The 22,711-nt window shown below is 38.3% G+C and overlaps 1 protein-coding gene across 2 annotated transcripts in view; it reads right to left on the reverse strand.

Moving 5' to 3' along the window:
• kremen1 (kringle containing transmembrane protein 1) overlaps positions 1–22,711 on the reverse strand; it is a 77,019-nt gene that overhangs the window by 21,299 nt on the left and 33,009 nt on the right. For both annotated transcript variants that reach the window (XM_048188950.1, XM_048188949.1), the window contains exons 2-3: positions 20,659–20,821; positions 5,872–5,963 (exon numbers count right to left, since the gene is read on the reverse strand). In XM_048188950.1, the coding sequence (XP_048044907.1) occupies positions 5,872–5,963; positions 20,659–20,821 (255 nt within the window). The remainder of the gene's footprint in view (positions 1–5,871; positions 5,964–20,658; positions 20,822–22,711) is intronic.

Consider the following 22,711-nt stretch of genomic DNA (forward strand, 5'->3'; position numbering starts at 1 on the left):
TGTTGTGCGTTTTGAAACCAGCGAAAATTACAGGATATGTAGAACATAGGTTCACACAACGCCACATCACGCACATGCAGCGGATCGGTGAACGGAGAAAACAGAATAAAACTATAGGCTAACATAACACATATACAATAAAAGGGAATATTTAGGCCTATAGGCTACGCGAAATATTTCACCATATAATTAGGTCTACAGATTAACAAAACGAAAGTGGTTCATTGTGGCGCACTCCAACGATCTAGGAAAGGAAACAGACATTCTGCTTGTTTTCGTTATTTAAATGTCTTTTGTAAATGTATGAATTATGTCTGGCTTTTAAATTACGACCATAAACCATAAAATACGGAGTACAGTTTAGGAAAAAACGTTCCAGTGGTCGCGCCAGCGCCTCATGCGCGCGCACACAAATTCTTGCATTGCTTACTTGATATCGCAGCTGTTAAATATTAAAATAAAAATACAATCAACCAAACATATAAAACTTTACGCTGCTCAATTCAATTCTGTAATACAATCTGCCGTCCCGTGACCACCGCCTGACTGTGCTGTTATGTGAAGGATGTTGTCGATAATGCGAGTGAAGTACAAAGCTTAGGCTACATAATAAATAGCCTAATAGTTTAGCATTCGTCTCGAAAATGGAAACAGTGCCGAATGAGAAAGGTAGGCTTCAGACTAGAGGTCTACAAAGAAGACCCGAGACCCGAGGACCCGGGACCCGACCCGGGACCCGTACGGGTTCGGGACTATATTTTAAATGGTCAGCCGGGTCCGGGTCGGGGTCTATTACTTCGGTTCCCGGGTCTGATTAACATTGTGTGTATACCCGAGCCGATTTGATTCGGAGATCACCCGGCCGTGTTGGGAGTCAGTCAGCGCCGTGCGTGTTTTGTAACTTGCAAAGTATGAGCCGGGAAATAAGGTGAAAAAACACGAGTGACCCCAGCCATCAGAAGCAGAGCGAACGGTTAATGCAAGCGAACGGTGATCATCGAGTTTTACTATTCCATTTCCTATCGTGTGCAACAGTAATGCAAACAAACTTCAAATCACAAGAACTGCTTGTAGCCTTGCACATTCGCATTTAAATAACATAGCCTATTTCAAATCATTAACAAAATATGAACTATCACACTAATGTTTTCTGTGACGCTTAAAGCTTATGTTTCAGGTTGCTCCAGCTAACACGCATGTCTCATGCGAGCGCACTTTCTTTCTCCTGTTTTTATAATAACATTATGCCGTCTTGTTATATCTAAAGTTTTGGTCAGACTCGGCTCAGAAAGCACAGAAATGACCGCAAATAAGTAGGCTAATGCTAACGTCAGCGGCCATGTCACTGAACAAGCAATCGTTATTATAGTTCAAAAGGGCAAACAGTCAAAGTTATTTTATTATGTGAGTTGACTCGAGTCTCGAGATACAACGAAATAATGCAAAACTGCAAAGTCGCATTTGTCAGCGTGACAGCAAGTGAACTTTTAAAGATACATTTTAAAAATGTATAGTTTGGATATAAACATGGATGTCTACAGAAGTGATCAAAATAGTAAATCACCTAACTTGATGCTTCAAATAAAGATTGTATCAATTATATCGTTTCACCAGTAGGTGGCGACAAGTGACCGTTAAAAAATGCATTCATTCAAGAGATTCATTCAAAAAGCTGATTCATCCAGTAATGAATCAAGTTAAGTGTCTTTATAAGTGAGTCATTGAATCATTCATTCAACCCATTTAAAAATAAATTTAATACAATTAAATAGACTGCAGTAATTATTATTTTGTCAGAAATCTACTAAATGACATGCTATTTTGTTTAGTTGTCTATTCACAATCTTGGGAGACTCGTGATCTCTATTTAAAAAAAAAAAAAATAATACAATAAATAAATCAGGATTCTCCATTTTTACAAAATCATGCAACCAGTGTAGTCTGATTCCCAAATGATTGATTCTTAACAGTCATTATTTTTAGTGAATCAAAAACATACAGTACAGCTCAACCACTGAAGTCCGATTCCCAAATGAATGACTCTTGTGAGTCAGTTCTTTTTTTGTGAGTAAAAACAGAGCATCCAGTGCATTCTGATTCTTGAACGAAAGAGGCTTATGAGTCGGTTCTTTTCACTGAATTAAAACCAAAACATGCAGAGCGGCCAGTGTTTTCTGATTCTCGAACAAATGATTCTTATGAGTCGGTTCTCTTTAGTGAATCAAACACATAAAGCTGTTGTGCTTATTTGTAAGGACTGTGAGATTTGAATCAGAGATTTGAATGGTTGTTCATATCATGACAACATTTAGTTAAATATAGCATTTTATAAAAATTACCATATTAATAAATATAAAAAAAGAAAATGCTACTATATGCATTTTCCCCCAACATATTTATTATTATTTAAAAGTGCTAAAAAATTATGAATTGATTCGGAATGGAAAAGGAATCATAACCAGAATAATTAAAGTCCTGAGGTTAGATTCCCAAGCCTGTCTGTCAGTGTGAATGTGGCACTGAGACCAATCTTCTCATCTGTTATTGCAGCAGGTTAAAGAGCAAATCCAAACATCACCCTGAGCCAACCATCACACACACCTGTGACCGAAAACTGAGCATGATCATTGATTAAAAAGACAAAAATGCACCTTTAACAGATAGCTTTGTTGTTCGCTTCAAGAAAATAAATCTGTGAGGAATGCAGCTGGTTCTCTTATGACTCACACTTGACTGTTAAACATCCCAATTATTTGGCACTAAACCTACATGCTGAATATTTAAATACTATAAAAGAGTACAAAGTGAAAGCAAACATGATAACCGTCCCATTATATTAATCTGCACACTGAGTTATTCAAATCAGTGCTATCAGTTTATATTAATAAACATGTGGTTCCAATCCGTTACTGACAGGAAAGGTTTTCTAAATACCTTTTCTAGATATTATAAACTAACACATAATTATGTGTGTGTGCGGGTTGGTAAAAGACAAAAATTCTAGAGATGGTTAACATGATAAGACATCTAAAACAGGTTATCCAGAAGAAGAAAAAAAAACAAAAAAACAAAAAACAGAACAAACAAAGGAGAAAATCTACCTCTCTCTACGTGCTGCAAACATAAGTGTCATTTTGCACATGACAGCGTGCCTAATGGAGATTGGGGCAAATTCTGTTCTTTCATCTCACATAACAAATAGGAAAACAGCCTCAGGTGCGTGTACGCGTGTCGATTGTGAAGCTACAATTGCGCCGACTGCTTTCTGATTTTACAGCATAACGACTGCCTGGAGCTAAAAAGTCCAACAAATCGCCTTGCTTTCATTGCCAACATTGTGGGCATCGTGGCTTTAGGGCACCACCCAAGACCCTACCGATATCCAAGCCGAAACAGGAACATGCAGAGGACTGTACTTGATATGGGCGATGCCCTGAGAGCTGACAGGAATCTGGGACATGAAAAAAAAAAAAACCAGATGGGTTACAAGCCGGTACACACAAACACATTTACGGTAAAACAGATCCAAATCAGTGAGCCTAACACAGAAGACAACTGGCTGTGACAAAAGCTGCCCTAAATTTGCCTGCCGTTGAAGACAGTCTCAGCCCAGAGGGGCATTAGTTGGGTGGGCTTTGTTAGCTCCACTCAGGCACAGAGATAAGGGGCATCCAGACAGATTAATGGGTGTATGGCACTTTTGGGAAATGGGTCAGTGAGTGCAGTTGTACTGAACATTGAGTTCGGCTCTTAATTGTTGAACTGGAGATGAAGGAGGAAAATTAAAGCTAAAGTCACACATCACAACCCTGAGATTGGCTATAAAATACTGAGAAGCAGGCCTTACAAAACCAGAACAGAACCAGGATGAAGTATGTGATTGGAAAAAAAAGGATCAAATTAATGGATGGCCATAAATAACAATCCTAACTAGATTTCAACTAAAGATTTTTCTAATAAAAAAGTGCTATCCTTTTCCGTTTTTAAGGTAGTCTGAAGGATTTTTTTAGGAAAGACTCACTCGAAAATGAAAATTGAAACTTATTTTCATCGTTTACTCACCCTCAAGATGTTTCAAACCTGTATGCATTTCTCTCTTCTGCTAAACACAAATGTAGATATTTTGAAGAATATGGGTAACCAAACAGTTGATGGTAGCCGAAAAATATTTAAATAATGTTGGTTTGGTTACCAACATTATTTAAGATATCTTCTTTTTATGTTCAGCAGAAGAAAGAAACAAATACAGATTTAGAACAACTTGAGGGGGAGCAAATGATGACACGATTTTCATTTTTGGGTGAACTATGCCTTTAAGCTTAGGATGGAAAGAACAGGAGTACAGAAAGGTGATATTTCAGCAAATTAAATATATGAAATACACTACCGTTAAAAAGTTCGGGTCGGTAAGACTTTTTAAATGTTTTTGAGAGTCTATTATGCTCACCAAGGCTACATTTATTTCATTATAAATACAATAAAAACAGTAATATTGTGAAATATTATTACAGTTATTTAAAATAACTGCCTATTTTAATATATTTTATGATGTGATTTTGCCCTGTGATGGCAAAGCTGATAGCAACTTCAATCTTCAGAAATCATTAAAATAAGCTGAATATGTGCTCAAGAAGCTCCTTATAATTATCAGTTGAAAACAGTTGTGCTGCTTAATATTTCTGTGGAAACAGTGATACTTTTTTTCAGGATAAATAGTAAAAATTCCTTTAAAAATCGTACCCCAAACCTTTGAACAGTTGGTGTGTCTTTAAAAAAAAAAAAAAAAAAAAAAAAGGGTTGTAAAAATAAGAAGACCATAAAACACTTAGACATCTAAACTGAACTGAATATACTTGCCCCCTATAGCCAGACAGACTTTTGCTTGCATCAAATTAAATATGGAATATAACTCTGGAGCTGCAGATTCTCCAAAACATGATTTAAGTGGTACATTAAGCTAGAATTGCTCCAGTGGTCATTAAATGCATTCATTTAGTTTTAATCACTTTTTTCTAATTAATTGAGCTAAATTAACATGTTAAATTGACCACCTTAATTTATACATTTACTTGTCATGATTGATATGCTGGGAGGCTGTAGAATCACAGATGTAATGGAAATGAACTTCAGACTGAGCTCTAACTACTAAGGTTATATGCCACAGCTGTTAAGTTTTGTATTCATGCTCTACCCATCCTGTGATACTGTGTGTCAGCTCTTGTTTATAGGGTGTGATTAGAAGAGAAGAAACTGAGGAGCTGGGGATATCAGATTACACACACACACACACACACACACACACAGACATGCACACACACATTCTCCTTCTCTGCCAGTACAGTAGAAAACACGCTTAGTGGGATTATACAAATCTGACTGACAGGAAAATGAGTTTGCACTCGTATGCGCATACACACACATCCAGTACATGTCCTCAAGACATGCACAGAAAGACTTATTCACTAATACAAAGAAAGAAAGAAAGAAAGAAAGAAAGAAAGAAAGAAAGAAAGAAAGAAAGAAAGAAAGAAAGGTTGCACTGATTATATGAAATAATACCGAACACAAACACATCAATAATCAAATCTAATCACCCTATAGCTTTGAGGTAAACACATACTTTCAATACACACACAGACGCTTGTATACACACACTGGGTGGAGAATGCAAAAATGTCAAGTGATGACAAGCACCACAAACGTATCTGTGCATGCTGGGACAGTGTAATTTCTGATGGAGCAATTAGAGTCCTTTCCAAAAATGCAGTTTTGCATATCAGTTTTAAAATCCAGATGATGGGAACTTTAAGTTTTTGGCCAAGTTCCTGCACTCATTGTTGACTCTGTGTTTCCCCCTATTTAAACACTTACTTTGGCAGGTCGGAATATCACAGTATTTCCAGTAGATTCCGTCCTCGAGATCAGCGATGTAACACCATGGCCGAACATCTCCATCTGGGTTCCTGTGCGAGAACGAGACTGTTAGGGAAGTTACTTTACAGCTGAAAACTTCTTGAACCAAAGTACTTCAACAACAGTCAAGTTCCCCTTTTGAAAAGGTAGGCTAGTTAGCAACAACAGAAGCTACTACAAGAACAAACTACCAGTAATTAGTGAGCTATAGTTTCAGTCTTTCTGCAGGTATCATCATTTCACCAGTAGGTGGCGACCAATGACTTGTCTTTATGAGTGGATCACTGAATCATTAATTCAAGTGATTTGTTCAAGTACAGGTCTCTGCAGGACATTAATGACTGATGGGCGAGGCCATAAACAGAGGAGTGTTTTTGAGAGCGTTACCTGATTTGCCCACGTCAGTGTGTGGGTAGGGTTTAGGGGTGGGGTCGGGTCAGGTGAAGGGGATCATTTTCATTGCATGATATATAAACACCCACCAGTTTGAAAATGCCCACAAATACAGAAACACCCACTTTTGTTCCGCTCAATTTGTTCAAAAACAATGATTCATTCAGGCACTGAATCATTCACTCAACTGATTCATTCAAAAATGCTGAAAACTTTATAGCTTTATTATATAAAATAAAAATAAAGTTAACAGCAATATTGTGGATAAAATGTAAGTCACTCAATATTCAGGAAAAACTTGCTTATGTGGCATTGTTTAAATATTGAAGCTTAATGGGCATTATCTTTTTAAAATATAATTATCAGATTATATGAGTTTAAAACAGCAGCATTTAACTGGCACATAAACAATAAGGATATCATTTAGTGTTTTAACAGCATCAAAATTACTATTTTAATACACATAACTCTATACTCATCATTAAAAAATCAAAACAATCTTTTCTAATCAATTCAATCAGGGGAAAAAAAGTGATTAGCCATGCAGGCCATTTTAAGACCACGATTTAGTGATGATTCAAATGAATCAAGTGAATTGTTAATGAACCAGATGAACCAACTTTCTGAATGAACCACAATGATTCAGACCATCCAAAAGCATTTAAGCATATACTAAAAGCATATTTAAAACAGTTCATGTGACTACAGTGGTTCAACTTTAATATTATAAAGTAACAAGAATACTTTTTGTGCGCCAAAAATAACAAAATAGCGACTTATTAATATATAGTATTCTCTTTGCCTTATAATATTAAAGTTGAACCACTGTAGTCACATGAACTGTTTTAAATGTTTTTAGTAGCTTTCTGGGCATTGAAAAAGGGAGTGTTATTGCTGGAAACGCAGGCCTCACTGAGCCATCGGATTTTATCAAAAATATCTTAATTTGTGTTCCGAAGATGAACAACGGTCTTACGGGTGTGGAACGACATGAAGGTGAGTAATTAATGACAGAATTTCATTTTTGGGTGAACTAACACTTTAACATTTTCAGCAGCTATTACTCCAGTCTTCAGTGTCATTCTGATTTGGTGTTCAGGAAACATTATTATCAATGTTGAAAACTGCTTAATGTTTTTGTGGAAAGGGTTCTTTAATTAATTGAAAGATCAATAGAACAATATTTATTTGAAATAGATTTTTTTCTGACTCCAAACTATTGAATGGTAGTGTAACTTGAAAACAGATGAGAAATTGTCATGCTATGCCGAAAAATGTTAAGTTAGTGGCGTCACTGCTTTTAGTTATTTACTGCCCATAATTTAGTTTAAGCGAAGCTGTCACTTTAAGAGAAAAGCCTTTTCATAGGTTGTCAGTCACACAGAAACACCCCCTACAGCGGGAACCTATGTGCTTTATTGAGCCTCTTTCTCTCCCCCTGCCCTGTCCATCCGAGCATGTCCACCTCCAGGTCGGCGTCTGCGCGAGGGCCCAGGGAAGGGCTTTGTTCCTTTCCAGACAGTGACCTGCGGAGTTCTCCGGCTTTGTCTGCTTCAAAACCCCTTAAGCTCTGCGGTGTGTACTTTAAACCTTGATTCCCAAACCCCAAAAAGCCTTCAAACAGGGTATTGATTACAACCGCAAAGCCAGACGGAGCAGTGATTGGTTGATTTCTTCATGAACCGAACATTCATCATAAAACTGTCCGAATCCCTCTTCACGTGCGCTACGGGTGCCCGCGCAGTCAGAAATAATGATAATTGCAAGAAAAGCTATTCTTCTTGTCTTTAAGGAGCTACAATGCAACATCTCGAGCTCGAGCCCAAGGCGACAGCTATCTGATTTCAGCCATTGTGCGGTGGAATCAAAAGGGCGTGCCACGGTCTTTTCTTCCCCTATCAAAAACACTTTCCAGCTTCTCTTCTTTTCTCTTTACAACAGGAAAGTGTATTGAGTGAAGCGTCTTTTCATGTGCTTTCTTTTTTGTGTCCGGGGGAAACTTAACCTCAGGTTGGAGTCAGCTAAACATCTCCCATTTTCCCTCCTTTTTTTCTTTTCTGTTGAGTAGAATGGGATCTGGCCTGCTAACAAACCAGTCTGGCTTTGGAGCGGAGTGTGTATTTCGACCATCAAGATCGACAAACCCCTCCAGCCTGATGGGATTTTCATTATGATTCAGTCAAGTATAATGACTATTTTGCATAGGGTTTTCTTTTTCTTTTTTTTTTCTTTTTTTTTTGAATAATGTATTCTCCTCTTCAGGAAAGACACCTGTTTGGAGTTGAAGTCTTGAGGGCAATTGAGGTTCAATGGAGGAGATTAGATTATAAGAGAAATCTTTCTCATTGGCAGACACACATAAACATACTCATACACTGTGCCAGGTTTCTATATGGCTTCATCTGATCCACTCTGCCTCTGGGGTCACATGGCGAACACTTAAAGGAATAGTGCTCCCAAAACTGAAAATTCTGTCATCATTTAGTCACCATAATGTTGCTCCAAACCCACATAACATTCGATCTTCTGTGGAGTTTTGAAGAATAGCTTTGGACACTCTTTTTAATGAGAGTGAATGAGAACTGGGGCCCGCCAAGCTCCAAAATGACAAAAAGCACCATAAAAGTTTAATACAAGTGGTCCTTACAACTCATATACTAAATTACAAGTAGTTTTAAACCATATAACAACTTTGTGTGAGGAACAGACAAAATTTAATTGTTCATCGCTGACAGCATTTCTTGGCATTCATGAGAAGCAGCAATCTCCAATCTTTGAAACAGATCTTTTCAATGAATCAGCTCACAAATCTCACAAAATGATTCGTTCATAATTTTAACTGTTCTGGTTCTTGAGTTCATCTCAGTAATACAAAGAAGTGTTGGCAACAGTTAGCAGCTCACTGGAGGGGAAGATTATGAGTAAATAACTGATAAAATCATAAAAATAACACAGAATACAAAATGAGAAATTCTGAATCATTTAGTAAAACTGATTGAATGAGGACTACAGCTTTCGAGTTTCAAAAAGGACTCAAAATCTCCATGCAAGTATCATGAAACATCATAAAAGTAATTTATGACTCATCTCAAACTGACTCATTCATCAAACAAAACGAATGTATGTGCACGAGTCATATCAAAGAACTAATCCTTAAATTCATATCCATATCCTAAAATCCTATCTGTTTAAAAACCTCTAAGCACTCCCCTCCTTCCCTCAAGGGTGAGAGGAAAGCACTGCCACAGAGAATGCTGGGATGAAGTCCCATACCAGACATAATAGGTGGCTTTGATCACCAAACGCAGGCCTGCTTGCCCTCAGGACTCCTCAAAGTGTGTGGACGTGTATGTGAGCATGTGTGTGTGTGTGTGTGCAAGAGTGTACTTTATGATGATAAGTGTGTGTGTGTGTGTGTGTGTCCGGTTAGGCCTGTAGGGTCAAGTCCCTTCAGAAAATGAGTGAAGAATCTCATGGCCTTTCATGTGTTACCGTAACGACGGGATCATCATCTGTCCGGGCTGGTTAATGGGATGGGGAATTACCCCTGCCTTTGGAGATTTATAAACTCTTAAATGAGATGGCAAGACTTTAGAACTGCCCCGAGGGAACAACCATTACCACTGAGTTCTCTTTTTGTGATCACTCTTGTTATTGTGTAATTTAATGTAAATACACAATTTTGTATGTTTATACTGTATACACAGTTGGAGAAATTCCAAGACCCCATTGAAAATCTGGGATTTGAAATCTAAAACCTGGAAAAGAATTAAAAAAAAATGAAACAATGAAACATTATTGTGTAAACGAGGCAGAAATTCTGCACTATTTCTAGGTCTGTAATCAAAGTTGTGACACTGATCATCTGAAGTCTCTGTACAGATGGCCAGATGTTGTTGCTTCCATTGAAGCAGAAGATGCTCTTTGGAAAAGAACAAAAGAGGGACAAAATAAGTTTTGACATCTTGAAAAATCATTTTTCACTCAATTTGTCATTCTGACAATATAATTGGTAAATTAAATACAAAGTTCTGTTATGAAACACTAGATGGTGCAGGCTGATAGGTCATGAAATCAATCTGCTTGCAATCACATCATTCTCTATAGGGCACAGCTAATTGATTCCTGCTGTATCAGTAGCCAATGAGCTTGTTCCACAACCTTCAAATACTTGTTCAGCATTTTCTGTAGCAGTTGCAGCGCGCTTTCAGAAACCCTCCACCTCCCCCAGCTCCACCTGTATAGATCTGCTACGGGTAATACATGTATGCAATATTGTACAGCAGCAGCATATCTAACTTGCTCACAGCAGTGTGTTGTGAATGTATTGGCAGTAGCAAGTCCTGTAGCAGCGTAGCAGGTCAATTCCACCAAGACCAAACATATCAACATTGTCATATCCATTACTAACCCAAAGTTGTCATGACAGAAATATTTGTATAAAAAATAGAAGCATTTTCATTAATGGTCTTTTTATATATTTCTTTCTTTATAAACAGGGGTGCACATAAGTGGTACACAGGTACGCATGCGCAGTAAAAATAAATGATGCGCACCAGAAAACATGGAGGGAAGCGCTTTTGAGTATCAACATTTTTGAGGACCGATTCCCAGGGTCACATTTACTTAATGGAGTAGGATTTTTCTCTATCTGGTAAGATAGCAATCATGATGATAAGTGTGTTCTTTAAAGGTGCCCTAGATTCAAAATTTGAATTTACCTTGGCATAGTTGAATAACAAGAGTTCAGTACATGGAAAAGACATACACTGAGTTTCAAACTCCATTGCTTTCTCTTTCTCATGTAAATCTCATTTGTTTAAAAGACTTCCGGAAAACACGCGGATCTCAACATAACACCGACTGTTATGTAACAGTCGGGGTGTACGCCTCAATATTTGCATATGCCAGCCCATGTTCCCAACATCATGAAAGGCATTAGACAAGGGCAGCCAGTAACGTCTGGATCTGCACAGGTGAATCAACAGACTAGGTAAGCAAGAACAACAGCGAAAATGGCAGATGGAGCAATAATAACTGACATGATCCATGATAGCATGATATTTTTAGTGATATTTGTAAATTGTCTATCTAAATGTTTCGTTAGCATGTTGCTAATGTACTGTTAAATGAGGTTAAAGTTACCATCGTTTCTTACTGAATTCACGGAGACAAGAGCCGTCGCTATTTTCATTTTTAAACACTTGCAGTCTGTATAATTCATAAACACATCTTCATTCTTTATAAATCTCTCCAACAGTGTAGCATTAGCCGTTAGCCACAGAGTATATAGCCTCAAACTCATAGAGAATCAAATATAAACATCAAAATAAATACTTTACTCACATAATTCGAAGCATGCATACAGCATGCATGACGAACATCTTGTAAAGATCCATTTGAGGGTTATATTAGCTGTGTGAACTTTGTAAATGTGCTGTAATATAATCGAGAGCTCGTGTGGCAGGGAGCACGCGAATTAAAGGGGCGGCGTGCTGAAAAAATCAGTGCATAGTTAATGATGCCCCAAAAAAGGAAGTTAAAAAAATTAATTTAAAAAAATCTATGGGGTATTTTGAGCTGAAACTTCACAGACACATTCAGGGGACACCTTAGACTTAGATTACATCTTGTGAAAAAGCATTCTTGGGCACCTTTAATTATTAGGTGTGCAACAGATCGCAGTTATCCGTGATCCGTACGGATAAGGTCTAATGGTTCAGCACGCATGCGATTCGTGGATTAACTGCTAAATTTAACCATCATAGAGTGAAAGTTTATCATTTGGACCTGTTTTGTCTCACCAATTAACATATTCAAATAATTTTAAAAGCGGAAGAAGAGGGAAAATCAGGACTCGCGAGCTGTTATCTGTGCGCACAGCCTCACACCCCCGAAACGCGTGCACGCAGAGAGAGAGAGAGAGAGACAGACAGCGCTCGAACACCAAATTAATTCTTCTTTCGCATTTACTTGTGCTTTAACGTACACCTACACACAAAATTATGTCAAAATACCTGTCTCGGCAAGTATTCTCTCAGCAATGTCATAAGTGAACAGTTGAGAAAGAAACCAGATGTGTGTCAGTTATTTGGTCTGTGCTTTCCTTCTTAAAGTGACAGCAGCCTAATATTCTTGCTGTTGTCTGTCATTAATGTTGGTAAAATAAAATTAAAAAAAAAATCATTATCATCATCTACCATGTTCGAGAGAAAAGAAGATAGTGAGGAGAGCAGTCAGGAGGAAAGTGACGAGGACAGCTTTTAGGATAAGTGTGTCGCGTAAAGTGTGAGTACCAAGTACCAAGCAACATCTCCAGGTTCTCCCTTGAGAACCAGACCAAAAAAGTTATGTGCACCCCTGTTTATAAACTGTTTCTTGTAGACAGCAATGATATGGAGAGCAAACAGAGTCTCCTGCTTCTCAGATATTTTCCATGAGCAAAATTCCCTAACAAAGCAAAGCATGTTTCTCCTCTAGTGTTCCAAAATAGATCTCAACTATGTCTCAAACTTTGCTCAGAAATGCCAAGATACCTGCATTCAAAGTCTGCAATCAATATGGACTCACTTCTCAAACTCTTCTCATTCAATTCTCCCAAGATGAGTTATGGCATCCACCTTAGAGGGACAGTTATTATTTTGAAGAATGTTGGCAACAAAACACGTTTAGTGACCACTGAATTCCATTACATGGACCCAAAAAAACAAAAACAAAAAAAAAACACTGAGAAATTTCTCAAAATATCTTCTTTTATGTTCCACAGGAGAAAGAAAGTCATACAGGTTTGGAATGACATGAGGGTGAAGAGAACTAAAAGTTGGCATTGGTGCGTATTGTTTAAAGAGACAATTACTCTATGTTTACTAAAGTCAGATTTTTTTTTTGTGCATTTCCATGGTGACCACAAATATCAATGTGACACTAAATCTGATGTGTAAGAACAATGTGTCGAGCCGTTATGGTTTATGGCAACACTCTCTCTTCTCCTTTTTGCTTTTCTTTCTCTCTAATTTGTTTCAGCATTACTGGCCATCTGAACTGAGAGAAAACCAGCTGTTCTTATCTGGCCTGCGTTCAAAAGCTTTTCTTTAATAACTGCTTTCCATGCACCATAATAATAATTTTATGATAAACTTTTAAAATTCTGGCATAGAGCTATTCATAAAAAACTGGTATTCTTTAACAACAAAAGCGTGTAAAATCTATAGTAGGGTAAGGCTGAAAATAGCTTTTTCCTGAACGCCAACCTCTGCCACACTATTAGCCCACTGCAGCTAACCAGTATCCAAAGCAAATATGAGCAAGGGAAATTTGCCTAATATGCTCAGAGCCATGCTTGGTCAACATGGCAAACATATGCTACAGCAGGAATGAAACTCAAGTACGAGCCTGTACAAGTGCTGAGATCTAGCATTATACTTCTAAATCAAATAAAAATCACAAAACAGGCAAATAGACAATCACATACTTTTTTTCATGTAGCTAACATTTTATGCAGCTTTAAGTTGGGTCAGAATTAGGGCTTGTTCAATGTACAGTAATACTTTTAGATGCTCGTTCGACACTTTTGAAAGACTGTTTGGTTGTCAGAGTCTCTTGTATCTATATCACACATAGACACTCTTGCGGCATTACGTGTCGATTCAACCACACCAATTCAAGCCCGTCTCACTGAACTGACATCTGAAAGTGGATAACAAACCATCCAATTTCACAGTCAAGTAAACAACAGTGTAAACAGAAAAGGCACAAATGTTTAATGGTTGCTTGCACTTTCGCTTAAGCTGAAGTCTTGACAGATTGAGGATGGAAAATTAAACATTAAAGTTTCTCTGGGAAACAATATACAGTATCTCACAGAAGTGAGTACACCCCTCACATTTTTTTTAAAATATTTTATTATATCTTTTCATGTGACAACACTGAAGAAATGACACTTTGCTACAATGTAAAGTAGTGAGTGTACAGCTTGTATAACAGTGTAAATTTGCTGTCCCCTCAAAATAACTCAACACACAGCCATTAATGTCTAAACCGCTGGCCACAAAAGTGAGTACACCCCTAAGTAAAAATGTCCAAATTGGGCCCAATTAGCCATTTTCTCTCCCCGGTGTCATGTGACTCATTAGTGTTACAAGGTCTCAGGTGTGAATGGGGAGCAGGTGTGTTAAATTTGGTGTTATCGCTCTCACTCTCTCATACTGGTCACTGGAAGTTCAACATGGCACCTCATGGCAAAGAACTCTCTGAGGATCTGAAAAAAAGAATTGTTGCTCTACATAAAGATGGTGTAGGTTATAAGAAGATTGCCAAGACCCTGAAACTGAGCTGCAGCATGGTGGCCAAGACCATACAGCGGTTTAACAGGACAGGTTCCACTCAGAACAGGCTTCGCCATGGTTGACCAAAGAAGTTCATTGCACGTGCTCAGCGTCATATCCAGAGGTTGTGTTTGGGAAATAGACGTATGAGTGCTGCCAGCATTGCTGCAGAGGTTGAAGGGGTGGGGTTCAGCCTGTCAGTTCTCAGACCATACGCCGTACATGGTCTCCATGGCTGTCGTCCCAGAAGGAAGCCTCTTCTAAAGATGATGCACAAGAAAGCCCGCAAACACTTTGCTGAAGACAAGCAGACTAAGGACATGGATTACTGGAACCATGTCCTGTGGTCTGATGAGACCAAGATAAATTATTTGGTTCAGATGGTGTCAAGCGTGTGTGGCGGCAAACAGGTGAGGAGTACAAAGACAAGTGTGTCTTGCCTACAGTCAAGCATGGTGGTGGTAGTGTCATGGTCTGGGGCTGCATGAGTGCTGCCGGCACTGAGGGAACCATGAATGCCAACATGTACTGTGGCATACTGAAGCAGAGCATGATCCCCTCCCTTCAGAGACTGGGCCGCAGGGCAGTATTCCAACATGATAACGACCCCAAACACACCTCCAAGACGACCACTGCCTTGCTGAAGAAGCTGAGGGTAAAGGTGATGGACTGGCCAAGCATGTCTCCATCCTCAAACGGAAGGTGGAGGAGCGTAAGGTCTCTAACATCCACCAGCTCCGTGATGTCGTCATGGAGGAGTGGAAGAGGACTCCAGTGGCAACCTGTGAAGCTCTGGTGAACTCCATGCCCAAGAGGGTTAAGGCAGTGCTGGAAAATAATGGTGGCCACACTTTGGGCCCAATTTGGACATTTTTACTTCGGTGTGTACTCACTTTTGTGGCCAGCGGTTTAGACATTAATGGCTGTGTGTTGAGTTATTTTGAGGGGACAGCAAATTTACACTGTTATACAAGCTGTACACTCACTACTTTACATTGTAGCAAAGTGTCATTTCTTCAGTGTTGTCACATGAAAAGATATAATAAAATATTTACAAAAATGTGAGGGGTGTACTCACTTCTGTGAGATACTGTACAAAGCAGCAAAAATAACTGTCATCTCAGGATTTTTAAAGTCAACATGGTATGGTTTGCAGCCATTTTTTTTTCTTCTGTAATGTTGCCCAGGCCCTCAACAATAAACGATAACTACACTTAATTTAAATATGCTAATATACATTGTCATGCAAAAGTGGCAAAAGTATTCAACAAATTCTGAAAATAAATGGCTAAAACATGAAATATCCCTACAAAAAGTGATAGAACCATAATTTAATGTTGGTATTATAATACCATTGATTTACACTGAAGACAATATTATTATTGACAACACTGAATACTTTGATTTATACAATGTATGTTATGTTTACATGTTTATGTAACATGGTATTTACAAGGTACTTTAAAGAATACTATGGTATGTCCAAAAAGTCAGGCCATTACAATTGTACAATATTCCAAAAACAGTCCCGATTTAACTTTTAACAACAGTTGCGTGGTGTAATGAGGGGACGATTTAGTATTTATTATATAGGTCTACTACGATTATTTTGGACGGGTCATTGAGGGAGTCAATTGTGAACTCAGTAATGGTTCTGAATGATTCCGTTCGAGAGTCTGATTTCGAACGCTAATTCACGGGCGACTTTGAATCTGTTTTGTGAATCTTTTAGACCCCTTTTACACTTGTATTTAGTGTTGTCCACTTGTGATCCGATCGATCAAAACGCATCTTAATGCCAGGTGTAAACAGGGCCTTAAACTTTGTCGGCTGAAGACCCAAGTTTGAAAGATCTGAAAAAACTTGTACATTTATCCACCCATAGACCCTCCCCTTGAAGAAATCAGGACAGAAGTGATTGAAAGTGGACAAAAGAGATGGATTAAACCCCAGGTGTAAAGGGGCATGTGTCTCCCTCATCTACTAGTGATCCGATCGACCAAAATGCATCCTAATACCAGGTGTAAACAGGGCCTTGGATATATTGAATTGAATATAAGGATCTGCAAAATAAATAGTAGGCCTATAAATGCACATTTGTTTTGATTTACTTTAATACCTTGAATAAACATTGCTATTTGTGTACTATTAAAGTTAAGTGAGCTTTATCTGTAAGGAGGTGTAGAAACAGGTGTTGGTGAACAGGTCTGAGAGGTTGTAGTCCTTTCCGTCTGACTCTCCAACATTCATAGCTCCTTTTATTCACAATTAATAGGACGTTTCCTCTCTGTCCCATCTCTCAATGTTTTCATAGCTATTTTACAGCACACAATAAAGATGAAATGTGAGGGATATTAGGACTTGGCACCTCCATTTCTCTCTTTCTCTCTCTGGCTCTCTCATCATATAAAGACTACAGTTCTTTCTTTCAAGTCAAATGGCGTGTAGACAAGCTAACAAAGAGATGCAAAAAATTTATGACATCATTAAAGAAACACAAACACTTGCAGCTTTCCAGAAGCATTCCTCTCTTACAAGTAACTGAAACTATAAAAATCTGCACTACATAAATAACACTTGTCATATCTTTAAAAACATACACCTGTCTCTTTTTCTCTGACTCTTTTTAACGCTTAAAAAAACCTATTCTTTTGGTCAGGGATGAACTAATGCCATTTTATAATGGATGGATGGATGGATGGATGGAGGGATGGATAGATGATCTGGGTGCTACTTCTAAAAGTCTCCCTTGGTGCAGCCAGTCTGGCAAGATCTTGCGAAGCCAAAAACCTAAAGCCTGTTATGACACAAAGACATTCCTACATACACCCAGCAGACATAACACCATGCAACCGTGTGCCTAAAATCAACACTGGTGTTCCTGACGGTGATCTCCCCCTTTTCACTTAATCTCTGTCTGCCGTTCTGAATCTGGCTTTCACTTCCCATATCATACAGTCTGCTGGACCTGCACGCACACACATATACAGAGCCACCTCAGCACCCCTCCTCATGGTTAAAACAGAAATAGGCAGGCTGTACGAGGCTGTTTTAAGAGGAATGTTCATAAATATGAAAAAGCTGTCATCTGTCATCAGTCTGGTGACATTTCTTGCCAAACTTGTTATGTTGTTGCTCTTTTTTTTCTTCTTCTTTTTTTTTGGTCGGTGTGTGGGGTCAGACTCTTTTATGGGCTTAGACTGGGAGGCTAGCTTAAAACAGCTAAGCAACCAGCAAATAAGGCTGGTTTAAGTGTTTTGTCTAGATCCAAAAAGGAGAAAAATCAACAAAGTACCATAAAAGTAGTCTATTTAAGCCATATTCCATGTCATGTAATAACTATGTGTGCGATATATGTAAAGTTTTAGTCGTTTTTCACTGAATTTAACTGTATTTGGGCTTATTTCCATTCAAAACCGGTGCATTCATGCTGCACATGGAAATAACTTTGTTCATTTTGCTAGATAACTCCTTTTGTGTTTAACTTTTAAAGGTGTAGTATGTAATATTTACAACTAGTGGTTGAAATGGGTACTGCAGTCCAAATTCAAAATATTGGCGAGGGTTGTTTCTCCCGTCCACTCCTTCTCAGACTCAACGCTCACGTTGGTTGCCGGTATGAAAATACGCAAAAGGAATGAGCGCAATTGACAAAAGAAGGTGACGAGCCTTACGCTGTAAGTTGATTTATCTGTGTTATCATAGAGCTTTTTAGATGGATGCTGAGGCTTTTTAGGTCAGGTAGAATCTGCGATCTTTGACAATACACTGTTTTTTTTTTTTTTTTTTTGCCAACTGGCAACCGAGGGTGTTGAAATACTATTGGGTAAATTGGCAGTGGGCAGGATCACACAGACCAAAACACAAACAGACATTCCGACACGGAACGCACATTTCAAAGTAGAATAACTGGCTGTAGCACTGTTAGAAACAAGTATGTGAACTTAGAATGTTTTCTAAACCTCTGCAAACATATTATGGTATTTTTGTGTTTTAGTACAGTCAAAAAATGACATACAGCACCTTTAAAAATTATACAGGATTCAAGTAATGAAGAAAAGTAGACAATGTCATGATTTTCATTTTTTGGGTGAACTATCTCTAGTAAGTATTTAAAACAGCCATCTCTCATGTCCTTTGTGTTTTCTGATCCCACTCCAGTTACTATCATCAGTCCAAGGAATGACATAACAGCTGAGGAAACTCTGAAAACTCTAAACTCTAACAGATTTGGCTACTCAGCCAGAAAAAAAAGGAATTTTTATCAAATTGACATACTTTATAAACAGAATAAGGCTGGAATATTGTGTTACATGTGTGCCTGAACCAAATGCTTCAGCATATTGTACTCTATCTTTTGATTAGACATCGGTCAGACCAGACTATTACAGAAACAGACCTATGACAGTAACGTTTTGTTTCTTGCACTGTGGGTTAGCTTGTGCATCAAGAACAAATGTGAAGCTGAAGGGAGTAAGAGGCTATCGGTCATCCACGCTGTCGCTCTGCTACGTTTGTTTTCCGTACAGAAGGATTTGAGGTGACTTTGCAAATGTAAACTCTTCAAGCCCTGCTGAGTCCACATAATGGCACGAAAAAAATAAACCTTCACTCATGGACCACAGTCAAACACTGCAGTGTGACTTTCTGAGAAATAATTTGAGCGCGAATGCTTCTTTCCACCAACGTGAAACAAATTTAGAATAATTGAGTATTGTGGTTTAAGGACTAAATCGATTTTAAGATGCTTATAGATAAATATGGTTCATTGTCAAAGACAGAGAGACTTTCAATGAGTAAAACATCTGCAATGTTGAGGGCATGAAGTGTGAATGTTTAAAAGTGTGGAGACAACACTTACACTCTGACACTGAAGAATGTGTCAAAATTCTTATATCACATTGCCAAAATCACACAATGTCCCTCACAATTTCACAACAATGTCCCTCTTGGTCATTTTCTCTTAAAAATGCATTCTTTTATTTAAAGGAACAGTACTCCCTTATTAATTCTGAATCGTATTCCCAATACAAACATTCTCAATGCATTAAAGGATTAGTTTACTTTAAAATGAAAATAACCTCATGATTTACTCACCCTCAAGCCATCCTAGGTGTAAATGACTTTCTTCTTTCAGACGAATACAATCAGAGTTATATTAATAAATATCCTGATGCATCCAAGCTTTATAATGGCAGTGAACGGGACCAACGAGTATGAGCTGAAGAAAGTGCATCCATCCATTATAAACGTACTCCACACGGCTCCAGGGGGGTTGATAAAGGCCTTCTGAAGCGAAGCGATGCACATGTGTAAGAAAAATATCCATTTTTAACAAATCATAAAGTAAAATATCTAGCTTCCTCCAGACCGCCTTCCGTATACAACTTCCTCAAGGAAGGTGTAGGATGTAGCGTAAGCATTTTGAACTGCGAGAGGCGTTACACTTTCTTCCTAAGTTGAATACGGAAGGCAGTCTGGCGGAAGCTAGATTTTTTACTTTATAAATATGTTAAATATTTTTCTTACACAAATGCATGGCTTTGCTTCAGAAGGACTTTATTATCCCCCTGGAGCCATGTGGAATATGTTTATAATGAATGGATGCACTTTCTTGAGCTTCATACTCATTGGTCCCGTTCACTGCCATTATAAAGCTTGAAAGCGTCAGGATATTTATTAATATAGCTCAGATTGTGTTCATCAGAAAGAAGAAAGTCATATACACCTAGGATGGCTTGAGGGTGAGTAAAGCTTAGGGTAATTTTCATTTTAAAGTGAACTAATCCTTTATGAATAAAGAACCAGAAAGTAACAAGGAGTTATGTTTCTTGGACATTGTACCATGGTAATCCCATTATATTCTTTGAGGAACTTTGGAAACGTAAATACCATAACATATGAGTACGTTTTGTAAAGGTAAACATCTGCAAATTTGTGTTCATCATGCAACTCTACAGATATTGTAAATTCTACAGAGCATCACTATTATTTTGCTTTCCTTTCAACCATACAGTATTTGCCTGACCTGCAGAAGTTGTGGGGTCCAAGGCCTCCTTCTCCATTGGGGTATTTGAGGGTGTTGTATGGATGTTGGAAAGTCTCGTTCCAGAAAAGGCACGGCCTCCCTCCTTGCAGGCTGGTCTGGTTCTGTCGACCTCTGTAGTCCTCTCCATTTGCTGTATAACACTCTAAGAGACATAAGAGAAAATATCCCTTTAATCCAAATGTTCTACAGAAATTAGATGTAAACGCAACACATTTTATCCAGATTGTGGGTAGCTAGTACAAACAGACAGAAAAAGTCTTTCATTGTTTAATGGAGCTCCCATGTTAATTTATTATGACTTTTTAGAAACAAAACATTTAGTATTTTGGCAGAAATTGTGGTTATCATGGTAATTGTTTGTAAGGGAATATGGGGAGTCACACTCAAACGGCTATAGTCATTTGTTATTGCATCAGTTAGCATGCAAGTCTGCTGTCCCAGGATGAGTCATAGCACTGCAGGGAAGGAGTGGGGGTGAATAATTATAACGGAAAAAAATAAATCAATTATGATTCAGGTTTATGATTGCATTCGTATGCTATGACCTGTCTGCAAACTAATAAGCATGCGACAGTCAGGTGAAATGACAATCGTTTTAACCCTTCTCTGAACCCATAGCAAAAGCTAAATTGCAAAAAGGAACAAAAAATTCTGGAAGGCAACCATATGGACCAAAAAGGCACTTTTTCATCAACCAAAAACAACAGAAACACAGGACTTTTTCACAGTCAAAATAAACAAGAGGGTAACCATTCCATCAAAGGGTATCTGTTGGTATTTCTAAGCTCTAGACTTCAAAGCATCTCATTTGGACTGAGTTCTGGTTTGAATGAGGAAGCTGGTATGTGGCGAGAGCGTGGATTCAAACTCTGGCTTTCATATGTGAGGTACCTCATAATCTGATAACATCTCCATTCTGATCTGCTCTCCAAGATATCCAAAAGCCAAGAAAATGAAAATGTGCAAAAATAGCATCCCATGAATGAATATTAATAATAATAAATAACAAAGGTTTTTACATTTCCATTGCTATGTGGCAATAATGTTCTGGGTGGTTGTTTACTGGGTCAGGTCAAACGAGCCCAAATTCTGCTCCCAAGATATTCTATGGCTATTTTTTTTCTCTTTGGACAAGACATGGTGAACAGTAGTAACCACTAAAGATGCAGCTTGAAACACCGCAAATGATGAAAACAGAATTCAAACTGTAACAATGAAGAAACTGATCCTCACACATGCTACTCGCTAAATCCTGTCATTGCCACTGTAAAGATTTTCTTTAGTCTTTAACCTCATTCATTTTGAAATCAAATGCTTTGATTTGCATCTTCTGATTGGTTCTGTAGGCTTATGCTGTCAAAGGTAAGAGGCGTTTTGAGGTTTCTGCCAATCAACCGATATTTCCGAATGGGTCGATGCTGGGATTTAGTGGGTTTGATGCAAAAGTATTTAATGAACGTATACTATGGGACCTATTGTAACGATCTAAGTGCATGGTCTAAAGTGTAGGGCACAAGTGCACTTGGGGCATGTCCGAATCCACTTTTGCTAGTTTAACGACGAGGAAAATGGTCGGCGCGCTCGGTGCATGGTCTAAAATGGTTGTCCCTATTCTCTTAATGAGTAATGGCTGTGTTTTAGGTGATCAGAGTCTCCCATTCACTTTAAAAAGCCAGTTTTGCTCACACCATTGCACATTCGCTATTTACATGGCGGAATTTACAAGCAGAAAAACTGAACGCTTGTCTAGCGAGGAAACGAGTCGTAGCAGACCATCTACGGGACAAGCCGGATTCCACCAAAGAATTTTTATCTTTATGCACACAGTAATAATCTTTTACATTGCAATCCTTTTATTTTTAATATTTGGCATGTTTGTGTGCTGCTGCTCTTTTTGTGTAATAAGCAGAGTGTACGCGCTCTTTAAATAAATACAAATATTGCGCTATATAGTCTACTTCAGTTGCCTCAAAATAGCAACGCACCGACAATGCGGCTGAACACACCTCGTTTTCAGACCAGCACACCCATG

The sequence above is a fragment of the Megalobrama amblycephala genome, linkage group LG4 (genome assembly GCF_018812025.1).
Source record: "Megalobrama amblycephala isolate DHTTF-2021 linkage group LG4, ASM1881202v1, whole genome shotgun sequence".
In the NCBI taxonomy this organism is placed as follows: Eukaryota; Metazoa; Chordata; class Actinopteri; order Cypriniformes; family Xenocyprididae; genus Megalobrama; species Megalobrama amblycephala.